This window comes from Molossus molossus, unplaced genomic scaffold, assembly GCF_014108415.1.
Source record: "Molossus molossus isolate mMolMol1 unplaced genomic scaffold, mMolMol1.p scaffold_m16_p_10, whole genome shotgun sequence".
In the NCBI taxonomy this organism is placed as follows: Eukaryota; Metazoa; Chordata; class Mammalia; order Chiroptera; family Molossidae; genus Molossus; species Molossus molossus.
Genome location: NW_023425345.1, coordinates 5,617,931 through 5,642,697, shown reverse-complemented (window position 1 = coordinate 5,642,697; position 24,767 = coordinate 5,617,931). Strand labels below are relative to the sequence as shown.

The 24,767-nt window shown below is 51.1% G+C and overlaps 1 protein-coding gene across 1 annotated transcript; it reads left to right on the top strand.

Moving 5' to 3' along the window:
* The first annotated feature begins 22,383 nt into the window (after positions 1-22,383).
* On the top strand, positions 22,384-24,431 carry LOC118624688 (histone H1.0). Its single transcript, XM_036253123.1, has one exon. The coding sequence runs from the start codon at positions 22,626-22,628 to the stop codon at positions 23,208-23,210; it is 585 nt and encodes a 194-aa protein (XP_036109016.1). The 5' UTR covers positions 22,384-22,625; the 3' UTR covers positions 23,211-24,431.
* Positions 24,432-24,767: the final 336 nt, after the last annotated feature.

The following is a 24,767-nucleotide window of genomic DNA, read 5'->3' as shown; positions in this document are numbered from 1 at the left end:
ACGACTCTGGTCCACGTGCCAATGCTCTAACCACTGAGCCAAACCGGCCAGGGCAATAATAGCCACCTTTTGTTGAACACACTGTGTGCCAAACCCTGCAGTAAGCGCCCACAATCATGATCTCCTTTAATCCCCAGCACAGCCTGGCGAGGGTGTAACTAACCACGGTGCAGGTGAGGGGCGGGCCCTCAGCACCAGTCTCCTGGTCACGGCTGCAGTCCAGGTCCGTGGGTCTCACCGCGCAGGCGGCTTCCTGAGCTGACCCAGGTCCTGTCACTGGAGGCCACCTGGAGACCAGGAACCGTGGGTCCCCACTTGGGCTGTCAGTGTGGGGAGAGATCTGAGTGCACTTTTTCGGGGCTACCTTGAATGAACCACCACCACACTCCTGCCTCAGTTTCCCTGGTAAAGCAGAACAAAAGCTTCCTCCTAAGGGGGCCAGGAAGGCTAGAGGCCTCTAGAAAGGACAGGAAGGTGTGCCAGGGATGCCCCCATCATTGGCTGGCCCTCACCCCTTCACCATCCTGCAGCCCCAGACTCCCCATGCGTCATGGAGGTGCCAACCACACTGTTTTCCCAAGGCTCCTGCAGTGTTGCCGAGACCTCCACCCACTCCCTCGACCCCAGGCCAGACCCTCCCCAGCTCTGGACACCCTGGGCCCCGTCGCCACACTCTCCAAGCTCCCTTGCAGCTCCTCGAGGCCATGGCTCAACAAGGACAGTGGCCATTGCTGTGACTTCTTCTCCCCTCTCAGTGCAGGTGAGGAGCCTGCATCCCAAAGATTGTCACCTGGGCCTCAGCCCCGATTTGGCCACCCACTGGCCCTGTGACCTCAGCTAAGGCGTCTCCAGAGCGAGGCCCCAGCCTCCGGCGTGGGGCAGCTGGCTGCACTGGTCCAGTGAGTCTCAAAGGTGACTAATGGTGGACACGCTTCGCCAGCCGTGGGAGCTCGCTGCGTGGAGGAGGGAGCTGAGGGGCTGTGCCCCAGAGACCTGCATGTGGGGCCGGCTTCCTGCGACCCCGGACTCCAGCAGATTCTCACGTTCTCCTGTTTCCTGAGAAGACAGATTTGCAGGTGTCTCCAGCCCCACACCCAGTGTGCCCCAAACGCAGGGCCCCACCTCGTGCACTCTCTCACCTCTTCACGCTTTCATTCATTGACCCATTCACTGAACACAACAGCATTCATCCCAGCACCGGAAGTACAAGTGCTCAAATGAATTCACCACCATGGTGCCAAGCACTTATTAAAAGCAGGAGGGCATTCTCTATGTGCTGATGCGGAGAGATGGCCAAGACGTACTGTGAAGTAAACAGCAAGGTGCGGACCTGGGCGTGGGCTGTGGCGCTGTTTGTATAAAAGTAGGAAAACACAGCAAGTACAGACTGGCGTGTGTGTGTGTATACATACTCAAAACCTCTCTGGAAGGATTTGTACACATGCACTGGCACGTGTGTGCGCGCGCGCACACACACACACACACACAGTGTGAGGGGGCCCTGGACCCGGAACAGCGGTCGTCTCCGATGGGAGGGGAAGGCTCGGGGCCAGGACGGAGGGACACTTGCTTTGACATTGTACTCTTTCACACATTCTGAATTATTCCCCAAGTGAGTATAATCTCTGTTCCAAAGTAAATCAAAGTTTAAAAAGTCATGAAACAGCCCCAAAGGGAGCCTGGTAGGGAGACAACAGAGCTGGAGCCAAGCTTGGGGTTCACTTCCTGGTTCTGTCGCGTACCTGCCCCGGGCAATTACCCTCTGAGACCGCAGTTTCCTCCTCACCTGAGATTAATCAGTGGGATTAAAGGGAGGTCACGGGGCGCCGCTCCTGCACACGCCCCATAGCAGCCATGCTCACTGGGTGGCAGCTGCTATCATTACTGCTAATGTCCTGGTCAGACCTGTTCCAGGCACCCAGTGACACACATATGAAGGGACACGCCCTGCCCCACCCCTTCCCCCAGGACAACAACAACCAGGGAAGACTGATGACGGAGCCGGAGCCGGGCAGGCTGCAGGCAGAGGAGACGCCTGGCTGAACTTCAAAGGTAAACAGGAGTAGTCAGGAGGCCAGGTAAGGAAGGCGCTCCAGGAGCAGGCTGGACACACCTGTAGCTGCGGCACATAAACAGAGTTGTAGACACACGCGCCCCATCCTTCACCCGCTCACCCGCTCGTACACGTTTGTACATGCTGCGGTGCTCGCGGGCCAGGTCCAGCACGCAAAGCATGCTTGGGGTTGGGAGGGCAGGCTGGGCATAGACTGCTGATTGCTTGTGTGACCTCGGGCAAGTCATTTCACCTGTCTGTACTTCAGTTCCCTGGGGACAACAGCGCCCTCGCAGGGAGCGGTGAAGAGGGCACAAGGCAGTGCCTGTGGGTACTGAGAACTCCCTTTAGTAGGTTTTCATTGCTGGCTGCAGCCACTGGGTCAGAGGCCAGCTGCCCTGGGTGGAGAGGAGGCCAGGGTCATGGTGTCTGCTCGTAGCCTGGGAGCCCCTTGAAGGCCAGTTACGACCGTGTCCCTGCACCCAGCGCAGTGCCTGGTGCTGAGCAGGAGGCCCTAGCAAGGGTGTGAACGAATGGCTGCCTATTGTATGAAGTTGAAATAGAGTTGTCCTGAGATTGTCTGTCTCCCCACCTCTCCCCTCCAGACTTGGAGTTCCAGGAACACGGGTTCAGATCTGACTTGTCTTTGTTCCCGGCACCGGATTCTGGCAAAGAGTGATCATCAGTGAGAGAATTAGGATATATTTGGCTGTAAGAGGCAACAGCTATAGCTTAGACAAGAAAGGTGTTTATCTTTTTTTTTTTAATCCTTACCCCAGGACATACCTCCATTTTTGTTCAGAGTGGGAGGGAGAGAGGGGAAGAGAGAGAGAGAGAGAGAGAGAGAGAGAGAAACATCGACCTGAAAGGGACACAGGAGTGGCTGCCTCCCACAGGACCCAACCAGGGCCAGGAAAAAATCGCAACCGAGGTACGTGCGCTTGACCAGGAATCAAACCCTCAACTCATTGGTCCGCGCACCAACACTCTAACCGACACTGAGCCAAACCAGCCAGGGCAGCATTTATTTATCTTATCCAGAAAAATCTGGAGCGGGGGATCCCAGGCTGAGCCATAGTGTCTGGGAAGAAAGACAGCCTGGTGGGTGTGGCTGGGTGGTTGAGCGTCAACTCATGCACCAAGAGGTTGCCGGTTCAATTCCCAGTCAAGGCACATGCCCAGGCTGTGGACCCAAACTCCAGTGGGGGACATGCAGGAGGCAGCCAATTGATGTTTTCTCTCATCGATGTTTCTCTCTCTCTCTCTCTCCCTCTCTCTCTTACTCTCTCTCTAAAATCAATAAAAAGAAAGAAAAGCCCTGGCCGGTTTGGCTGAGCGGTTAGAGTGTCAGCCTGCGGTCCAGAGAGACCCGGGTTCGGTTCCCACTAAGGGCATGTACTTCGGTTGCAGTTTGTCCCCAGCCCTGGTTGGTGGTGCGGGTGGCAGCCACTCAATGTGTCCCTTTCATGTCGATGTTTCTCTCTCTCTCTCTTCCTCTCTCTCCCTCCCACTCTACCTGAACAAAAAATGGAAAAATGTCCTCAGGTGAGGATAAAAAAAGAAAAAGATGGATTTTAAAAAAAGAGAGAGACAGGAAGGGAGGGGATAGAAACATCTATGTGACAGAATCATCAATCAGCTGCCTCCGGCATGCCCCCCACTGGGGATCGGGCCCACAACCCAGGCATGTGCCCTGACTGGGAACCGAACTGGCAACCTCTTGGTGCATGGGTCAACACTGAACCACTGAGCCACACCAGCCGGGCTGGACTCATAACTTCTATCTGGACCTAGACTCCATCTGCACAGCCTCCATTCATGAATGTACCGCATGGTCCAAGATCGCTGCTCTCGTTCCAGTCGATGAGGAAGAGGCAAAGAGCCTATGCCGGCTCTCTATTAGGAAAGCTCTTGCCCTGGCCAGTTTGGCTCAGCGGTTAGAGCATCAGCCTGTGGTCCGGAGAGACCGGGTTCGGTTCCCGCTAAGGGCACGTACCTCAGTTGCAGTTTGTCCCCGGCCCTGGTTGGGTCACGTGGGAGACGGCCACTCGATGTGTCCCTTTCATGTCGATGTTTCTCTCTCTCTTCCTCTCTCTCTCTCTCCTTCCCACTCTACCTGAACAAAAAATGGAGGAATGTTCTCGGGTGAGGATAAATAAATAAATAAATAAATAAATAAATAAATAAATAAAATATGTTTTTTAAAAAAGAAAGCTCTTGCCCTTGCCAGTTTGGCTCAGCGGTTAGAGCGTCGGCCTGCGGTCCGGAGAGACCCGGGTTCGGTTCCCGCTAAGGGCACGTACTTCGGTTGCAGTTTGTCCCCGGCCCTGGTTGGTCATGCGGGTGGCAGCCACTCGATGTGTTCCTTTCACATCGATGTTTCTCTCTCTCTCTCCCTTCCTCTCTCTCCCTCCCACTCTATCTGTACAAAAAATGGAAAAATATCCTCGGGTGAGGATAAAAAAAAAGAAAGAAAGAAAGCTCTTGCCCGGCTGGTGTGGCTCAGTGGATTGAGCGTGGTCCATGGACTGCGAGGTCCTGGTCAGGGCGCATGCCTGGGCTGTGGGCTCCATCCCCAGGAGGGGGTGTGCAGGAGGCAGCCGATCCATGTTTCTCTCTCACATTGCTGTTTCTATCTTTCTCTCCTTCCTCTGTCTCTAAAAAATCAATAAAAACATTGTTTTAAAGAAAGAAGGAAAGTTCTAGCACCACACCTCCACTTACACTCCTTTGGCCAGAGCTCGGTCACAAGGCCACTTCTAGCTGCAAAAGAGGCTGAAAAATGCTGTCTCCATTTTCAGTGGCCTGTGCCCAAGCCAAAAATCAGAGGCTATGTCACTGTGCTCCCAGGGGGACATGGGTAGTGGCTCCACCACGATCAGCGTTTGCTAACTCAGCTGTCTAAGATTCAGAAGGCTTCTCAGGAATTCTTTGTCAGTCTGGGACATATAAACTGGACTCGAAGAAGGGCGTCTAGCTGTACCCCAGCCTGTGCAGAGAAAAAGTGAGACGTCCATGTAATGGTTAAGGTCATGTGCTTTAGAGTCATGGTTTGGCTCTGGCTCCAGCACCCACTGTTCACCTCTGTGACCTTGGGCTGACCTCTTAACTTCTCTGAGCCTCTGCTTCCTCATCTATAAAATGGGAATAATCATCCCTGCCTCAAAGGAATGTCACAGAGATGCAATGTCAGGAACACAAGGCACTTAGGACCCTCAAAATCCACCTCTGAGAGAAGATGGGGTGACCTGGTGCAGCAAAAGTCTTGGGAAATTGGGGTGACTCCGCTACCAAGGGACCTGGAGTTTTGTGAGTACAGCAGCAACCAGCTTTTTGGCCACTTTTATTATATCCCCTATTTACTATACAAGTGAGGTGTGTTCGTTTTTGTTTTTTTAATATCCTCACCTGCGGACACTTTTTTTTTGCATTTTTATCTTCAGATAGAATGGGAGGGAGAGAGGGAGGAAGAGAGAGAGAAACATCGATGTGAAAGAAACACATCGAGTGGTTGCCACCCATATAACCCCAACCGGGGTTGGGGACAAACTGCAACCAAGGTACGTGCCCTTAGTGGGAACCAAACCGGGACTCTGTCCGCGGGCTGACGCTCCAACCGCTGAGCCAAACCGGCCAGGGCAGGTATGTTCATTTTTGGAAGTGAGAAAAAGCAGATGAGCCAAATTTAAAAAATTTTTAAAAAGGATCATCAATAAACTGATCACCTAGACCTAACCTGTATTCTTTTGTTGAATATCCTGTCGGACTTTTGTAACCCTGCGCATACACGTAACTATGCATACTTACATACTTCTTTCAATGTAAAATGTGTATACTTCTCATGGGATCACACTACACATAGGCTACTTGAAAACCTCAAAATGCACCCTGGCCGGTTTGGCTCAGCGGTTAGAGAGTCGGCCTGCAGTCCAGAGAGACCTGGGTTTGGTTCCCACTAAGGGCACGTACCTCTTGCAGTTTGTTCCCGGCCCTGGTTGGGTCGTGCGGGAAGCAGCCACTCAATGTGTTCCTTTCACGTCGATGTTTCTCTCTCTCTCTTTCTCTTTCTCTCTCCCTCCCGCTCTATCTGAACAAAAAATGGAGGAATGTCCTTGGGAGAGGATAAAAAAAAAAAAAACCTCAAAATGCTTGGTATCAACCAGTGTCCATTTAATATCGCTGGACTATGAAGTGTGAAGAAGGATGTGACAGGAAGTGAGACAAGAGAAGACAAGGCCGATAAGCCAGAGGGCTTCACACGGGAGCCTATGGTATGAACTTCTTTCTACACGGGAACTACCGGAATGATTGATCTGAGAAAGGACGTGGTTATATCGCATTTCAGAAAGATAACGCAAAGATAATGAGAGACATGGAGGCCTGCAAACAAGAAGCAAGGATAATGCAAAGTTGCATAATCACAAACCATCTTGAGTATGGAAATGCATTTTTAAATAAAAATCTGTTCTATTCATTTAAAAAGAAAACCTCAAAATACTCAATATGACCCTGTGGAAGTGTAGCTTTTTCACCTCATGACAGCCTCTGGGTGCTAACGAGTTGGAGAGCGCTAGTATTCCTCCTGGTTGCATCACACCAGGCTGTATTCTAATGGGCCTCTCTGACTGTTTCACGTCAGTTTCTTCCAATTTTTCTAGGATTAAAAATAATGCTGCAGCCCTGGCCGGTTTGGCTCAGCGGTTGGAGCGTCGGCCTGCGGTCCGGGGAGACCCGGGTTCGGTTCCCGCTAAGGGCATGTACCTCGGTTGCAGTTTGTCCCCGGCCCTGGTTGGTCGTGCGGGTGGCAGCCACTCGATGTGTCCCTTTCACGTCGATGTTTCTCTCTCTTCCTCTCTCTCCCTCCCACTCTATCTGTGCAAAAAGTGGAAAATTGTCCTCTGGTGAGGATGAAAAAAAATAATAATAATGCTGCAGTGCACATCCTTGGACACAAATATTTGCGTGAATTTCTGGTTATTTCCTTAGGCTAGACTCCTATCAGTGGGCCTCTTCTACGTTTTAAAACTTTTGGTCTCTCAAAGAAACCGCATTCAGGAGTAAGAGATTCCCACGTTTTAAAAAAACTAAGCAAAACCATGTGGAACTACCAGTCAAAGCTGTGGGTGAGCGGGAGAACATCCACTGCTCCCAAACTGAATTGACATAAATCTCAGCCCAAAGTAAAGGCGCTTAACACATTTGTCTCTGCTGCCTTATTGAGGGCAAACACGTCGTTTCTGTCCCGGTGTCTGGAACACCAACAGGGATGATAGCAGCTAATACTCAAACTGTGCTCATGCTGGGTCAGACACTCTTCTATACATGAAATATATTATATACATACCACATACGCATATATTTATATGCACACTTGGTCTTCATGAAAACTCTATCAAGTAGGTGCCATTATTATCCCCAGTTTACAGGGGAGTAAATTGAGGCACAGAAGGGTCATTTTGCCAGGAGTCTCATACTTGTATGTGGCAGGGCCGGGATTTAAACCCAGATGACATAGATTGATGGTGCTTGTACCTGGACACTGTGCTGGACTCTGTAGACTTCTAGTGCGTTGATGAGGTCCAACCAAACCCTGAGTTTATAGAAAAGAGTTCACGGGCCCAGAGAGGGTTAGCAAACTACCTTAGGTCACACAGCGGATTTCGGTGCTTCTCCCACCCACATTACCTTCGAGGGTGTGCTAAAGGGACCTAAACCTTTCTAAAGCGGCCACGATGACTCCAAGCTGACGCCCACTCCTCCCCACAGTCATCTTTGCTCCCAGCTGGCACCGATGTATATTTGAGCACCAGCAGGGAACAATGTGGCTGCGGGAGCCCCAGATGGACGTGGCCCTTGCCAGACAGCAGCCAGGCCTGGTATGTGGGTCTCCTCCTCCTCCTGGGCAGCCCAGCCTCGGCTCCAGGGCCCTTTGGCTGTTGGTGCTGGTCAGGGCTCAGTAGAAAACTAGCATTTGCCTAAGCACTTTACAGCTATGAGAGATGGTGACTCTAATATTTTATTTATATTTTATGATTCTTACCTGAGAATTGTCAGCTTCCATAATCTGATTATTCTGAATTCTTTGATTATAGAAATCTTTGTCCTTTATTCCCAAAAGCCGGGGCCGAGGAAGACCACTGTCCTTTCCTCTGGGCGTCAGGATGCGGGCTGCCTGGCGGCCATCCGTGTTGGTGGGCAACTGGCTTCGGTCTCTCAGGGGGAAGGGGCCACAACCTGTGTACTTTGCCATGTTTTCCTGGAACCCCTGGTCTTGTTTTATGTTGTGTTGCTCCCAGGATGCCCTAGACCCCCCCCCCCCCCAGGGACGCCCTCCTTATCTCCTCCTCCAGGCGGGCTCTTGCTCACATGAGGGCCCCAAGGTCAAGCTCAGCTGCCCACTTGGATAACAGAATACATGTCCTAGGATTAGGAAAAAGCTGGTGCTAAGGTTGGTGTTACTGCTTTTTGAAAAAAGAAACACAAACAGCTCCTCCTCGTACCCTGGGCTCCAGGGCCTGGGATTTAGGACGGGGGCCGAGGCCTCTCCTGGGAACCCCCATCTCCGGGGACTTCAGACCTTCCTGGTTGTGGCCACCCATCCAATAGCTGCCCATGGCTGGAGAAACCCAACTGAGTGTTCAGGATGATGGATGGGCAAGTCCAGCGAGAAAACGGCCCCAGGGCAGGGCTGGGGGACTCAGGTTGACCACAGGTTGAACCAACCGGGACTCGTTCTCCCAACACAGCCCAGGTGTGAGCCAAGTCTGGGACCAGGGTAGGATCTGGCCTCATCCTGGGCTTGACGTGGGAAGAGGGGTTGAGTGGAAAAGGCTGGCTCGGGGATCTGGAGTAGCACCAGATCCAGAGTTGGGAGGCAGCATGTGGTGTGAGCCCCCAGACAGGCCTATAAAGGGTCTCCAGCCTGGAGGCGCTGAGGGTAGGGCTCTAAGGTTGGGGATCAGAGCCAGGGTCAGCGTCACCAGGCTGCACCCCTGCCTCGCAGGTGCAGGGCTGAGAGTGGGCTTTGCCGCTGCACTCACCAGGCCTTGAATACCTTTCCTCCAACTTATTCTGTACATTTCAATCGACAGCTGAGCTGCAAGAACAGGACAGTAAACACCCACACATCCTTGCCCAGGCTCACCGAGTGTCGTCATTTTGCCACCTTTGCTTTCTCTTGTGTGCTATCTATTGACATCTATGTCTACATGGACACAGATCTATCAGTCTCTATCTCTGTCTAAATACATACATTTCGCCCGGCCAGTGTGGCTCAGTGGACTGAGCATTGTCCCATGGACTGGGAGGTCCCAGTTCAATTCCCGGTCAGGGCACATGCCTGGGTTTCGGGCTTAATACCCAGTAGAGGGTGTGTGGGAGGCGGCCGATCAATGTTTCTGTCTCCCTCTCCCTTCCTTTTTCTCTCTAAATCAATAAAAACATATTTTAAAAATACATACATACATGAGTTGTAGACATCCTGACACTCTCTCCAGCATCCTTCTCTTAAAAGGACACTTACCTTCATGGTCAACGAGCACGTTCAGGAAATGAAACATTGGTACACCAATATCTAATTTACAATCCGCATTCAAATTCCCTAGTTGTTTCAATAATGTCTTTTAGAATGTCTTCAAGTTCGAGGCCCAGTCAAGGGTCACGCATTGCACTGATTGTCAGGTCTGTTTGTCTCCTTTCATCGGGACCACGTCTCCTGTTTTTGTTGTCTTTCATGACCTGGACGTTTTTGAAAGGTTCAGGCCGATCATCTTGCAAAATGTCCTTCAGTTTGGGTTTGTCCAGTTCTTTTCTCAGGGTTGAGTTTGAAGAGTTTAAGGCTCTTGATTCCTAGAGGTGAATTGTTATCCTACTGTTGATCTCATGTCCTGTGTACTTTGTGGACAGGTGAGGGAGGGCCTGGCTCGTTCCCAGCATGACTCTCATGTCTCAAACCGTAGTTAACGAGACGGGTGACAAACATGGCATTGCCGTTGTTTCAAGCTGCATAGGTTTGCTCCCTGATGAGATCAAAGAGGCTACTGTCATGTACTTGTCTATAAATGATCTGTTTATGAATTTTCTCCTATCAGGGTGTTATCATTTTTCTCTTAAGGATTTGTAACAGTACTTTATTATAATTATTATTTTTAAACCTCACCCAAGGATATTTTCCAACTTATCTTCAGACAGAGTGAGAGGAAGAGAAAGGGAGAGAGAGAGAAACATCAACGTCAAAGGGACACATCGAGTGGCTGCCACCCGCACGACCCAACCAGGGCCGGGGACAAACTGCAACCAAGATACGTGCCCTTAGCGGGAACCGAACCCGGGTCTCTCTGGACCACAGGCCAACGCTCTAACCGCTGAGCCAAACTGGCCAGGGCAATACTTTATATATTAAAGATATTTAATATTCATCATATTTACTCTGAAGGGCTTTTTCTATATTATTTTTTGCCTTTTCATCATATGGATGTTTATGATATTGTGAAGGTCTTTTCTTTATTACAAAAATAATACATGCTGCCCTGGTCCAGTGGCTCAGTTGGTTGGAGTGTCATCCTGTATACCAAAAGGCTGTGGGTTCAATCCCCAGTTGGGGTGCATACAGGAGGCAACCGATCCATGTTTCTCTCTCACATCAATGATTCTTTCTCTAAAACAATTTTTAAAAGACATATCCTGGATGAGGATTTTTTACAAAAGTAATACATGCTTATTGTTTATAAAATTAAAACAATAGGGGCGGGGGGGGTCGGAGGAGGGTGTCAATGGGGGGGAAAGGAGAAACATCTGTAACAAAAATAAATTGATAAAAAAAATAAAGGAAAAAATTAATTAATTAAATTAAATTAAAACAACACTGGTATATAAATTAAAACTATTGTATAATAAAAGTATACTAGTATATAAAATTAAAACACTTTTAAATATTTTAAATTATATTTTGGAGAGAGAAAAGGAAAGAGATATAGAAACATCAGTGTCAGAGAGATACATCAATTGGCTGCTTCCTGCACATTCCCTACTGGGGATCGAGCCTGTAACCTGGGCATGTGCCCTGACCAGGAATCGAACCAGGATCTCTCAGTCCATGGGGTGATGCTCAATCCACTGAGCCACACCGGCTGGGCAAAATTAAAACACTTTTAGGCAGCCGACTTTCAACCTTTTTCATCTCATGGCACACATTAACTAATTACTAAAATTCTAAGGAACACCAAAAAATATATTTTTTGCTGATCTGACAAAAAATAGGTATAATTTTGGCTCATTCACACCAGGTGGCTATTGTTGTGTTAGCTGTTATCATTTTTTTAATCTGACAGTCTAAGGGAAAAGAGGTCAGTGCCCTTGACTAAATAGTCAGGTATGGCATGTTTCAAAATTCTTGTTGCACCTGGGCCTGTTTGGCTCAGTGGTTAGAACGTCAGCCTGCAGACCAGAGTCATAGGTTCGATTCCAGCCAAGTGCATGTACCTCGATTGCAGTTCATCCCTGGCCCCGTGCGGGAGGCAACCAGTTGATGTGTCTCTCTCACGTTGATGTTTCTCTCTCTCTCTTTCTCTCTCTCCGTCCCTCCCTCCCACTCTATCTGAAGATAAATGGGAAAATATCCTTGAGTGAGGATTAAAAAAAAAAATTCTCGCCCGGCTGGTGTGGCTCAGTGCTTGAGCGTTGATCCATGCACCAAGAGGTCACAGGTTTGATTCCTGGTCAGGGCACATGCCCAGGTTGTGGGCCCGATCCCCAGTGGTGGCCAGTCGATGTTCTCTCTCGTTGATGTTTCTATCTCTCTCTCTCCCTCTCCCTTCCTCTCTCTCTCAAATCATTAAAGAAAAAAAAAATTTTTTTTTAATTCTTATGGCACACCAGTTGAAAATTGCTGCTTTTGCCCTGACCAGTTTGTCTCAGCAGTTGAGCGTCAGCCTATGGACCAGAGAGTCCCGGGTTCGGTTACCGCTAGGGGTACATACCACAAAAAAAAAAGAAAGAAAATTGCTGCTTTTAGGGTATAAAGTAAAAAATAAAAGCCTGCCGTGACCCAATGCCACTTCTCACAGAAGCGGGAGTGACCATGTGGAGTGGACCCACGCACACACTCACAGTGTTTGCCCGGCGTGGGGAAGGACCAGCTCACAGTGCTCTGTGGTCGTTTTTAGCCAATCTTTCATGCACGCTCATGAATTACTGGTACAAAGCCCAGTGTCTCCCTCTTGAGGTCTCTTCCAGAACAGTCTGAGAATCCTAGGGGCTCATTCCATCAAAGGAGGCCAGTCCCACTTCCACGAGGGCCAGGCCTGCCGGACCACGGGCCCCAGCCCTCTCCTTCGCACCACGAGCTCGGTCCTGGCTCCCTGAAGTGGGAATGATGCCAGAATGGGGGGGCCCAGCAGAACTTCCAGCCCAAGCCACACATGGCATCTGCGCCCCACAATGCCCGGCTCTGCCTATGAGCTGGGGTCACCTGTCCACACCTAGCACAGTGCCAGACACATAATAACTACTCTGTAAATGTCAACTATTATTATATGCCTGTAGGGAGCTTGCAAATTTTCCTATTTTGTAAAATGAGATCCTGCACACATACTTGTCTTGGCTTGCTCTTCTCAGCATACCATCGACGTCTGGAGATTAAAGGATCACTGAGGGTCAAAACCTTCAGTCTTTGGCTTGGTGATGTCTTTAAATCTTAGAAAATGAGTTCAAGTTTAGTCCAGTTAAATCAGTTAAAGTTTAATTGTGAAGCTGCCACCTGCACGTCCATTCCTTTGTCCTGGGAGTGTGTCTGTCCATTGTCTGACTCTTAATCCATGTAGGGTTGCAACTGTCTTCCTATCGTGGGAGAAGCAGGTGAGAGGTCAGTTTCCCCCGCCTGAGGCTGAGGAGGGATCAGGAGAACTTCGGTCAGCAGGAGAGGGGACGGCCCTCCCACAAACGGTCCTCGTGCCAGACTCCCAGGCTACCACCTCTGGATCCACCCCCCTCCTCACTTCTGCTTCAGGAACTTGGGAGTCTTTCTGGTTCCCCCCTAAGCCCCCAACAATGAACCCTTCAGCAAGTCCTGCAGACTTGTCTTCCTAACTATTTCTCACATCTGCCCCTTCTCTCCACCCCACTGCCGTCTCTGCAGTTCGGCGCCTGCAGAGCTGAGAGGGCCTCCCGTCCCGGCCTTGCCGCCCTGGTTCTGCGCTTCTCTCTCCAGCAGCCACTCTGCCGCCTGTAAAAGGCACAGGCACAACCAGGCGAAGCTGCAGCCAAGCATACTGCAGCCCCTTCCTGCCTGCACCAGGACCCTTACAGTAGAAAACTCACAGCAACTCTGGAGAGCAGGAAGCTGGAAGCAACTCAAATATCCAACCAACACGGTAGTGTATTAGTTTCCTGAGGCCACTGTAACAAATTGTCCCAAACATGGTGGCTTACAACACAACTGGATCCTATAGTGCTGGAGGCCAGCAGTCCAAAGTGGGTCTCACTGGGCTAGAATCGAGGTATTGGAAGGTGCGGGTTCCTTCTGGGGGCTCTAGTGGGAAGATGTTATTTGCCTTTTCCAATTTCCAGAGGCAGCCTGCATGCCTTGGATTGTGGGCTCTTTCTTTCTTTCTTTTTTTTTTTTTTTAGATAAAGTGGGAGGGAGAGAGGGGAAGAGAGAGAGAGAGAAACATCGATGTGAAAGGGACACATCGAGTGGCTGCCTCCCGCACGACCCAACCAGGGCCGGGGACAAAATGCAACCAAGATACGTGCCCTTAGCGGGAACTGGACCCAGGCCTCTCTGGACCGCAGGCCAACACTCCTAACTGCTGAGCCAAACCGGCCAGGGCCTCAGATGAGGATTTAAAAATAAATTAAAACTTGTGAGTTCTTTTCTCATTCTAAATATAAATTAAGTGTTACCTAATATTCTATTAAATTATATATATATATGTGTGTGTGTGTGTGTGTGTGTGTATTTTTTTAAAGGACCTCCAAAACTGTAGAAACTTTAGGCCCTACAAAACCAGTATGTGCTCTTACCATAGCAGTGAAAATGAATGAGCCTTAGCTACTTGCACCAATGTGGATGACTCTCAGAAATATAACACAGAGGCCCTGGCTGAGTGGCTCAATTGGTTGGAGCATTGTCCCTTCACCAAAAATTTGCCAGTTCCATTCCTGGTCAGGACATATCCCTAGGTTTTTGGTTTGATCCCTGCTTGGGGCATGTACTGGAGGCAACTAATAGATGTTTCCTCTCACATCAATGTTTCTCTCTCTTTCTCTCCCTTCCTCTCTCTAAAATCAATAAACATACCCTCAGGTGAGGATTTAAAAAAAAGGGTACAGACGAATGGAGATATATATATATATATATATATATATATATATATCACTGAGTAAAAGAAGCAAGTCACAGAAAAATATACCCACTGGACAGCTGCATGCAAAAAAATGAAACTGGACCATCAACTTACACCATACACAAAAATAAACTCAAAATGGATAAAAGACTTAAATTGGGACCCATAAATCCATAAAAATCCTAGAAGAAAATGTAGGCAACAAAATTTCAGACATCATACACAGCAGAATTTTCACTGATACATCACCTAAGGCAACAGAAACAAAGGAAAAAATGAATACATGGGACTACATCAAACTAAAAAGCTTCTGCACAGCAAAAGAAACAACCATCAAAATGGAAAGGCAACCCACTGTATAGGAGAGCATCATTGCCAATGATACATCAGATAAGGGGTTAATTTTTAATATATATAGAGTGCTCATACAACTCAACAAAAGGAAGACAAATAACCCAATTAAAAAATGGGCAGAGGAGCTGAATAGACACCTCTCCAAACAGGACATACAAATGGCTAAGAGACATATGAAGAAATGCTCAACATCACTAATCATCAGAGAGATGCAAATCAAAACAACAATGTGGTACCACCTTACACCTGTCAGAATGGCCACCATCAACAAATCATCAAACAAGTGTTGGCGAGGGTGTGGAGAAAAGGGGACTCTAGTACACTGCTGGTGGGAATGCAGACTGGTGCAGCCACTATGGAAAACACAATGGTGTTACCTCAAAAAATTAAAAATTGAATTGCCATTTGACCCAGTGATCCCACTTCTAGGAATATACCCTAAGAAGCCTGAAACACCAATCAGGAAGAATATAGGTACCCCCATGTTCATAGCAGCACTATTTACAATAGCTAAGATCTGGAAACAGCCCAAGAGTCCATCAGTAGACGAATGTATAAAAAAGCTGTGGTACATGTACACAATGGAGTACTATGCAGGTGTAAGAAAGAAAGATCTCTTATCCTTTGAGACTACATGGAGGGACCTGGAAAGTATTATCCTAAGCAAAACAAGCCAAGCAGAAAAAGACAAATACCACATGATCTCACTTATTTGTGGAATATAATGATCATAACAGTCTGAGGAATAGGGTAGACCCAGAGACATGGAAGTAGGGTACAGACTGACAACCTTCAGTAGAGGGGGTGGTGGGAGGAGGGAAGAGATAAACCACAGAACTTATATGCATGTACGCATAACCAATGGACATGGACAACAAAGCCGGGAACGGGGTAGGGGGGATGAGGAGGAGGGTTTCAATGGGGTAAAAAAGGAGAAACATCTGTAACAAAAATAAAGTTAAAAAATAAATAAAGAGCCCTGGCCAGTTTGGCTCAGCGGTTAGAGCGTCGGCCTGCGGTCCGGAGAGACCCAGGTTCGGTTCCCGCTAAGGGCACGTACTTCGGTTGCAGTTTGTCCCCGGCCCTGGTTGGTCGTGCGGGTGGCAGCCACTCGATGTGTCCCTTCACGTCGATGTTTCTCTCTCTCTCTCCCTTCCTCTCTCTCCCTCCCACTCTATCAGAAAACATATACCCACAATATGATTCCATTTGTATGTGGTTCAAAACCAGGCAACATTAAGCTATATAGTATATAGAAATAGGTCCACACCCTGGCCAGTTTGGCTCAGCAGTTAGAGCATCAGCCTGCGGACCAGAGAGTCCTGGGTTCAGTTCCCGCTAGGGGCATGTACCAAAAAAGAAAGAAAGAGAGAGAGAGAGAAAGAGAGAGAGAGAGAGAGAAAGAGGTCCATATATGGGAAAATTATAAAAGAAAAAAACACACAAAAAACCCAGAAAGTTGTTTACATAATTTGAGGATAAAGGTCACAGAGATTTGATCAGGGAGAGGCACAAAGGGGACATCTGAGAGACTGGTAATGTTTATTATGTTAACTTGAGTGATGGGAACACCATTATTGTTTCCATGTTAATTTTAGAATCATAAATATGTTGCATAATTTCCAGAATGAATGATATTGGTTTTACCTTAAATTTTTATCTTAAAATAACTGGGTTACTTTTTTTTTTTTTTTGTAATCCTCACCTGAGGATATTTTTCTATTAATTTCCAGATAGAGTGGGAGGGAGGGAGGAGGACAGAGAGAAAGAAACGCTAATGTGAGAGAGACACATCAATTGGTTGCCTCCCACAAGACCCGAACCAGGGTTGGGGATGGAACCTGCAACCCAGGTACATGCCCTTGACTGGGAATCAAACCCTAGACCCTTCAGTCCGGAGGCAAACGCTCTAACCACTGAGAAAACCGGCCGGGGCTGGGTTCAATTTTTTTTTTTATCCTCACCTGAGGACATTTTTGCATTTATCTTCAGTCAGAGTGGGAAGAAGAGAGGAAGAGAGAGAGAAACATCAATGTGAGAGGGACACATCGAGTGGCTGCCACCCACATGACCCCAACCAGGGCTGAGGACAAACCGCAACCGAGGTACGTGCCCTTAGTGGGAACTGAACCCGGGACTCTCTGGTCCACAGGCCAACGCTCTAACCACTGAGCAAAACCAGCCAGGGCAGGGTTCATTTTTTAAAGAAACAAAATTCTAAGCTTAAAATTCTGCAGTGGCTTCTTAGTACACTTAGAACAAAATGCACACCCCTTGCTGGGCTAAAATCCCTAGTGCTCAGGTGGGTTCCGTTCCCTGATGGCATCTCACACCACACTCCCCTTCACTGTCCCCACCCCGCCACACAGCCCACCCTGGCACCCGACCTACATAAGCCTGCCTTTCACCCCTCTCGCAGCCCCCTGTTGCTTTCCTTCTTGGAACTGGGAACAGTCACAATGTGCAGTATCAGTGCTGTCCTCCCCACTGGAGTCAGCCCCAGGAGGCTGAGTGCCTGGTCTGCTCCGGTGCCCTCCTGAGCCCCCTCCACTTCCGAAGGTCTGACTTAACAGTTTGAGTTGAGGCTCACATTCTGTGAGGGGACGAGGCAGGTGGGAGAATGAGGCAGACGGGAAAATAGCGGCTCCAGAGGGAAAGGGGACAAGAGCTGGAGACGGAAGGATGGGGGAGAAGGAGAGGCCAGCAGAGTATTCCCTCAAGAGGGATTGCCACCATGCTCTGGAGGGCAGGGCTCCCTCCTCTCAACAAGGTTTTGTGGTTACTCTTTGTCTGGGGGCTGCCCCTCACCCCTACCTGGCTAGGTGTCACTTTGACTCTTCACATTGAAAAGCGATGGACATTTAGGGACACAAGGAATCTAATAGAGTCGAGCCCAAGGGTTTTTACAATCTCCCCTCCTTCCCTACTAGTCACAACACTGCAAGGTGACTACAAAGTGTCCCCACCATGCCTCCAGCTCTCTGCCCAACCAGGGATTTCTCAGAACATGGGAACAGCCCTGGATGGGACCTGGGCCTCACCTGGTGCCACAGTGGGTGTGGAAGGATGTCACTCACATCCCCTGCCCCGTTATGCACGTGGACAGCTGCGTGTGGGAGGTAGAATACCGGCTCCGCAAGGATAACTGTGTCCTGATCCCTGGAATCTGTGGATATGTTATGCCACTTGGCAAGGGGGAATTAAGGTTGCTAATCGGTTGACCTTGAGATGGGAGATTATTCTGGATTATCCAGGTAGCCCAGTGGAATCTCCAAGTTCCTTCAATGATTCTCTCTCCCATTTTTGTTTTGGGGAGGCAACCTAATTTTTGGTGGGCTTGTTTTAACAAGGCTTAAAAAAGAAATTCTTCCAGTGAGGGAAGAGGGAGATAGAAGAGTCTGAACCAGAGAGATGGCAGCATGATAGCTTTTTCTTTTTCCTCACCCAAGGATACTTTTTCCATTTATTTTCAGACAGAATGGGAGGGAGGAAGGGAGAGAGAGAGAGAGAGAGAGAGAGACCAATGTGAGAGAGACACATGGATTGGCTGCACCCCACACAACCCCGACCAGGGCCAGGGCCCCAACCACAACTGAGGCACATGCTCCTGACCAGAATCAAACCCGCAATTCTTTGGTCCTTGGGCTGGTGCTCTAACAGCTGAGCCAAAACAGCCAGGGCAGCATGACAGCTTTTACAGTGGAAAGGGTCCACGAGCCAAGGAATGCAGGCTCCCTCTGGAAGTTGGAAAAGACAAAAAACAGATCCTTGCCCTAGAGCTTCCAGAAGAAACGCACACCTGTCGACTCCTTGATTTTAGCCCAAGGAGACCCATTTTGGGCAACTGACCTCTGGAACTGTAAGATAATAAATACGGGTTGTTTCAAGTCACCAGGTAATTTGTTACAGCAGCAGCAGGAGACTATACGCTGGGTAATTTATTCTTTTCCTACCCCTCTTCAGAGTAAAAGGCAGAGGCTATAACTCTCTGATCTCATCTGGGATGCTGTGGGGCAAAATTTTCTCTACTCTTAAACCTGAATACAGTCATGAGCGATATAACAACATTGCAGTCATTGACAGGACCGCATATATGACAGTGATCCCACACTAGTAATAAATAGTATTACACAAACAGTTACCATTGTGTTATAATTGCCTACAGTATTCAGTACCATAGCATGCTGTACAGGCTTGTAAGCTAGGAGTGGAGGGGAACAGAATTTGTCACCCCAACATACCTCTCTTTGGTATAAGGATTATTTTTAGGTTGGTTCATTAAGAGGTCCTATTCCAGTGCCTAGCACATATCAAGTGAGCTCCTTAGGGTTCCAAAGCCCAGGATAAGCGCTGTCTTATCAGGTCTCAGGAGACCACAGGTGGCGCAGTGGGAAAGTCACTGGCTTGGGAGTCTGTCAGCAGTCACCCTCCTCAGTCACCCTCCTCCAGGCTGCCCCACCTTGGACAAGTCCCTGAGCCATTCTAGACCTCCTGCCGTAGAAATGAAGATGTCACGGATCAAGGGCTCAATAAACCGGGCACATGCGCACGCACATTAGAAACACATGACTCCTGGCATTCTAATGCGATATACACATATTCATTCAGGATTTCATTTCACCGGCACCCCAACCCCACAGGGAGGTCGAGCCCCCTTTTTGACAGGTTGAAAAAACAGCAGGGAGGCCTGGGCCCCTCTCTGCGCAACTAGACGGACGACGTCTGCCCCTCTCCCCACGCCAGGGCGGCCAGCAGTTCCGAGGCTCGCGAGGGTCCGGGCTGGGGGCGCAGTGCGGGGCTCGCACCCGCGGGGAGACTACATTTCCCAGGAGGAGTTGCCCGCATCTCTGCGGCTCCGGGATTTTAAAGGGCTCGCGTTAAAGGGGGCGGAGGGAGTGCCGCCGTCTGCGTGCCAGAAAACGGCTCTGCGATAGGTGGGGACCCGAGAGCAGCCTTCCCGGTGTCCGGGTGGGGCCCGGCCGGAATCCAGAAGCCCCCAGGCCCAGCAGAGGCGAGGTGCAGCCAAACTAATCTGGGTGCAGCTTTTCCTCACCTTGCCTCCCTCGGTCTCGGACTCCGAGCCTAACTCTGGGGGAACCCCTCCGCGCCCTCCCCTCAATTCTCCCCAAACAGGGGTAGGAGCGCTGAATTCGGCCGCCTGGAGGAAGGTGGGCTGTCCGCCGGTGGGAAGCCCCCGTGACCCCCCCCCCCTCCATTTCTGGCTCCAGTTCCGGGAGGGAATATACAGGTCGTTGGGATGGGCGGGGATCGGGATGTGACAGCTACAAAATCAAATAAAAACCTCGGGGTGCCGGGAGCTGAACCTCACAGTGCGCCCCCATCCACCCTTAAGGAGTCCCTGGCCTCCAAGAGGAAATAAGGTGATGGGGGAGTGATCGCGTTGTCCACCTCTCCAGGCTGGAGGCGCAAAGGAGCAAGAAACGGGTGGAGAGCACTTTGCACGTCGTAATGCGCTGTGTAAATAAAATTATTTCGTCATTATGCCATTGGATTCATCCAGTCCTTATTCTAAGAGGTGCAAAGACCTGGGGGGGGGGGGTGATATGTCTCTGAAAGCGCAGGGTAGAACATCTCTGACCTGGGGGTGTCTTTATTTGGATACCTATTTATCCATCCAGATCTTAGTGGGAACCAGAACTGTCTTTGAAAATAGCCCAAACAAGACCACCAGAGTGAGGTGTTTTCACATCGGGAAACTTTGGGGTAATTGACATCAACCAAAAAAGAACTCAGCCTTCTAAACCAACCTGGCCCTTCATCGCTTCCCATCCCCACCTGTGCCACCGAGATAACCCGGGGAGAAGGCAACTGATACCAAGTCTCAGGCCTCCCCCTACGCTCCCCCAATCATTTGGATCAATCCATCCCTTGGAGTGTGGGGGGGACCCGTTAATTTCCCTGGCCAGAGCCGCGGAAGTCCAGTGTGAGCCCGTTCCCCCTCCCCCGCATCCGAGCTAAGACCCCGTCCCGCATCTGAACCCTCCAACGCCTCCCCCTCCCTTCTCCACAGCCAGTGTCTGCCAACAGCTCCTGGGCAATGCCGCACACACGTTCATCATTTTGACCAGCTATACCCCTCAGCCCCCACTCCCAGAGTGAGGAGTGACAGGCCTCTGCTTAGGGAATAAAAGCGGGTTCGTCGTGGGAGGGGGCTTAGGGAACGAGCATCCCAGAATCTCAAACAGGGCCCCTGCCAAGCAGGACCCTGCCTGTGAGTAGGCTCTGTCGCAAACAAGATACTCTGCCCCAGGAGTCCTGGGGTCCCTTCTGCTGGCCTCGGGGCCCCTGAATCCTCCCCGAGCCCCCCAGGACTCCCCAGAGACGGTGGCGCCCCCGGCTTGCCTCATCGGTACCTGCCAAGCACGGTAAAAGATGTGCACATTTTAACAAAGACATTGCATCCTCCCAGCAAAATGGCGGTGGTCCCGGCCCCGGTTCCCCGAGCGGCCGCACACTTGCCGAAGATGAGCTAGTACCCCAGGAACGCGACCCCCTCCGCGACCTCTCCCCCAGAGCCCCGTTTTCCAAGCTCCCAAAGCACACACAGCCTTTCCTCATCCCAGGGGCCCCCACGACAGTCTCTGGTTAGAGCCTGTGGGGCAGCTCCTCCGTCGTGGTCCTTTCGCCCCCGAGACCCCCCCACCTTGGAGGGCCCTGGGGGAAGAGTGTGGACCCCTAGGCTGGGCCTTCGGGGTGGGGGCAGCGGGCTCTGCCTCTGACGCCCCAAAACTCCTAGGCTGAGGGAGGCAATAAATGAATTCTCAGTTAAGATATATGGGAAATGTGGGGGTCTTTGAGGAGAGGAGGCGACTCGGGAGACCCCTCCTCATAGTCTCAGGGGGCCATGGAAGCATTTGGGGTTCGGCCTCGGGAGAGAACCAGCACCGCAGAGGTCAGGGGGCCCGCTGGGGGAGAGGCGAGAGAGGAGGGGGAAGGGACAAAGTTTGAAAGTGCCCTTCCAACTCTTCCAGGGAAAGTTTGCTTAGGGGCCCAACGGACAGAGAGGGGGTAGAGGTGCGGGGGGCCCGGTGGCGGGATGACCCCCGAGAGGTGACTGGACCCCGGGGGAGCGACCCCTCCCCCCTGTCCCGGCTCGGCCCGGCTGGGAGTCGCCCGGCTCGGGGCCGCGTGTGTTAGTTGGAGCCGCTTTCCAGCCACTCCGCCGGACTGGGGAACCCCGCAGGGGGCCGGGAGCGGGGTCCCCGGTAGCCCCAGGGGGGGAGCTTTGCTACGGGGGGTTTCCCGCATCGGGGCGCCCCGGCTCCGCAGAGCCAGCCCCCCGCAAAGGGGAAATGTGCCGGCGCACCGGCGGTCCTCAGCGCCGTTTGGGGCGCCTTGCGGGCTCGGGGGGCGGCGACCCGGCAGGCGGGCCGCCTGGCGGGGGAGCCCAGGGAGCCGGGCAGCGACCCCGGGTGGCGGCGGGGAGCGGGGAGGCCCGGGGCGGGGGGAAAGGTCGGATTTGCTCGGCGGAAGAAACACAGATGGCGGCGGCGCAGCGCCATTCCGGGCCGGGAGCAGGCAGCCAGCAGCCCTGTCCTCACCGCGGTCCGCCCGCCGCCGCTAAATACCCGGATGCGCCGCCCGAGCGCCAGACGCGGAGCTGGGGAAAGAGAGGCGCGGGGGCGGTGGCACAGCCGGAGCCGCAGACGCCTCGCGCAGGGACCGACCGAGCGACCGAGCGGCCGGCGGGCTGAGCCACGCAGGAGCGGCGCAGCGAGCTCTCCCGCGACCCGAGCCAGGTCCCAGAGAGGCAGGGGCGCGAAAGCGACCCCGACCCGGGCTTTTCTCGGCCTCCGACGGGGGCTGGCCCTCCTGAAGGCGCCTTCTCCAGCAGCAGGACCAGGCAGCCCACCATGACCGAGAACTCCACGTCTGCGCCCGCGGCCAAGCCCAAGCGGGCCAAGGCTTCCAAGAAGTCCACAGACCACCCCAAGTACTCAGACATGATCGTGGCTGCCATCCAGGCGGAGAAGAACCGCGCTGGTTCCTCGCGCCAGTCCATCCAGAAGTACATCAAGAGCCACTACAAGGTGGGCGAGAACGCCGACTCGCAGATCAAGTTGTCCATCAAGCGCCTGGTTACCACTGGGGTCCTCAAACAGACCAAAGGAGTGGGTGCCTCGGGGTCTTTCCGGCTGGCCAAGAGCGACGAGCCCAAGCGGTCAGTGGCCTTTAAGAAGACGAAGAAGGAAGTCAAGAAGGTGGCCACGCCAAAGAAGGCAGCCAAGCCCAAGAAGGCAGCCTCCAAAGCCCCCAGCAAGAAGCCCAAAGCCACCCCAGTCAAGAAGGCCAAGAAGAAGCCGACTGCCACGCCCAAGAAAACCAAAAAACCCAAGACTGTCAAAGCCAAGCCAGTCAAAGCATCCAAGCCTAAGAAGGCCAAACCAGTGAAGCCCAAAGCCAAGTCCAGTGCCAAGAGGGCCAGCAAGAAGAAGTGACAGTGAAGCTCTTGTGGACACTCCTGCCTGTCTCCTATTTTTCTGTAAATACTTTTCTCCTCTCTTACTCCTCATCTGCAGCCCCTTGCCCCTTTCTATTCTGACTTTTATGAGACAGAATTTGGATTCCTCGGAAATTAGGGAATAGTCCATTTTTCCTTAACCAGTCGTACAAGGACAGCTAAAAACAATCTCATCTCTGTAATGATGAGAATGTACTTATATTTTGTTCTGTTAATTTGTTATTACTCTACTTAGGGTTTGGGGTGGGTTTGTGTGTTTTATTTAGTTGGATGGTTTGTTCACTATGAAGGTAAAAGTGGGGGTGGGGTGGGGGAATCGGGAAGCAGTTTGTCTGGCTAGTTGAGAGGAAGCCCAGGAATTGTAAGGAGCATCTTTAAGACAAGTAAGTTTTCTTTAAGTTGAGCAGCCCTTGTGAGTTTCAGAACCTTGTTGGGAGGAGAGGGGTGGCAGCAGCTGGACACCAAGTTAGGGGGGGTGGAATAAACCCTCTCTGAGCTGACTTCCACCTCCCAATGGTGAGCATTGTGGGGTCTAAGTCCAATTTCCTTTTCACTTGTTAGTCTGTCCCTGCGGCCTCCCTATTGTCCTCGGGAAGGGAGGGGGTGTGGAAGTGACAGCTGGTCTGAGAAGCTGTGGCTTCTCTCAGCTGGGAACTAGCCATGGGGGGGGGGGTCTTTACGGCTTCAGAAAGTCTGTTCTGGGAGTGGAAACTTTGGGGGAAGGGTGGGGAGTCAGTCAGCCAAGTGCCTCAGTGTGCCCTGTTGAAACTTGGGTTTTTCCACACAATTGGATTGTATTCCCCTGGTTTTTGGTTCCTCCTGTACAAGAGGTGGCTTTGGTGGTCTGGTGAGTCTCCAGCCCTGCCAACGCCACTGAAAAACTTCCCGACCTCTTTACTTCTGAGTCTTTTCTAAGTAGTGGTAGATGGGGGAGGGGTAGTGGGCGGGGAGTGGACAGTAAGACATACTGCAGTCGATTTTTGAATTGCTAAGTAGTTTTACAGAGCTAAGTCTGTGTATGTGCGTGTAAATGTGTATATACCTATCTAGAGCTAGCACTTACGTTTCACACCCGGGAGCTGGGAGAAAAAACCTGTACAGTCGTTTTTCTCATAAAATAGGAAAACGCGCAATTGCGCGTCGTACCCCCCCCCCTTTTTTTTTTGTAAAAAAAAGTGTTATTTGTGCGGGAAGAATTTGCTGTCTTTGTAATTTTAAAACTTTAAAATAAAAATTGAAAAAAGACAAAACCTGGGCGGAGTTTTTCCTCACTTCTAAGACGAGAAGGGGAAGCAATTGGGCTGGCGAGTAGAGGGGGGAAATCTGGGGGCGTTTGCACCTGAGAGGGGAAGGCTCCAGGAGCTCCACAGAAACAGAAACCTAAGGGCTTGAGACGGAACGTGTCTCAGGCTGCTCCTGCCTTGGGGGGGTCCAGTGCACCCCTTCCGCGGGATGGGTGTATAGGCAGGGGGCGGGAGTCGGGGTCGGGTGGGCTGGGCACCGCCGCGTTGCCTCCCTTCCCCCTTCACGTACG

Coding starts and splice junctions, on each gene's coding strand:
- LOC118624688 (XM_036253123.1), top strand. CDS start 22,626: ATGACCGAGAACTCCACGTCTGCGCCCGCGGCCAAGCCCAAGCGGGCC.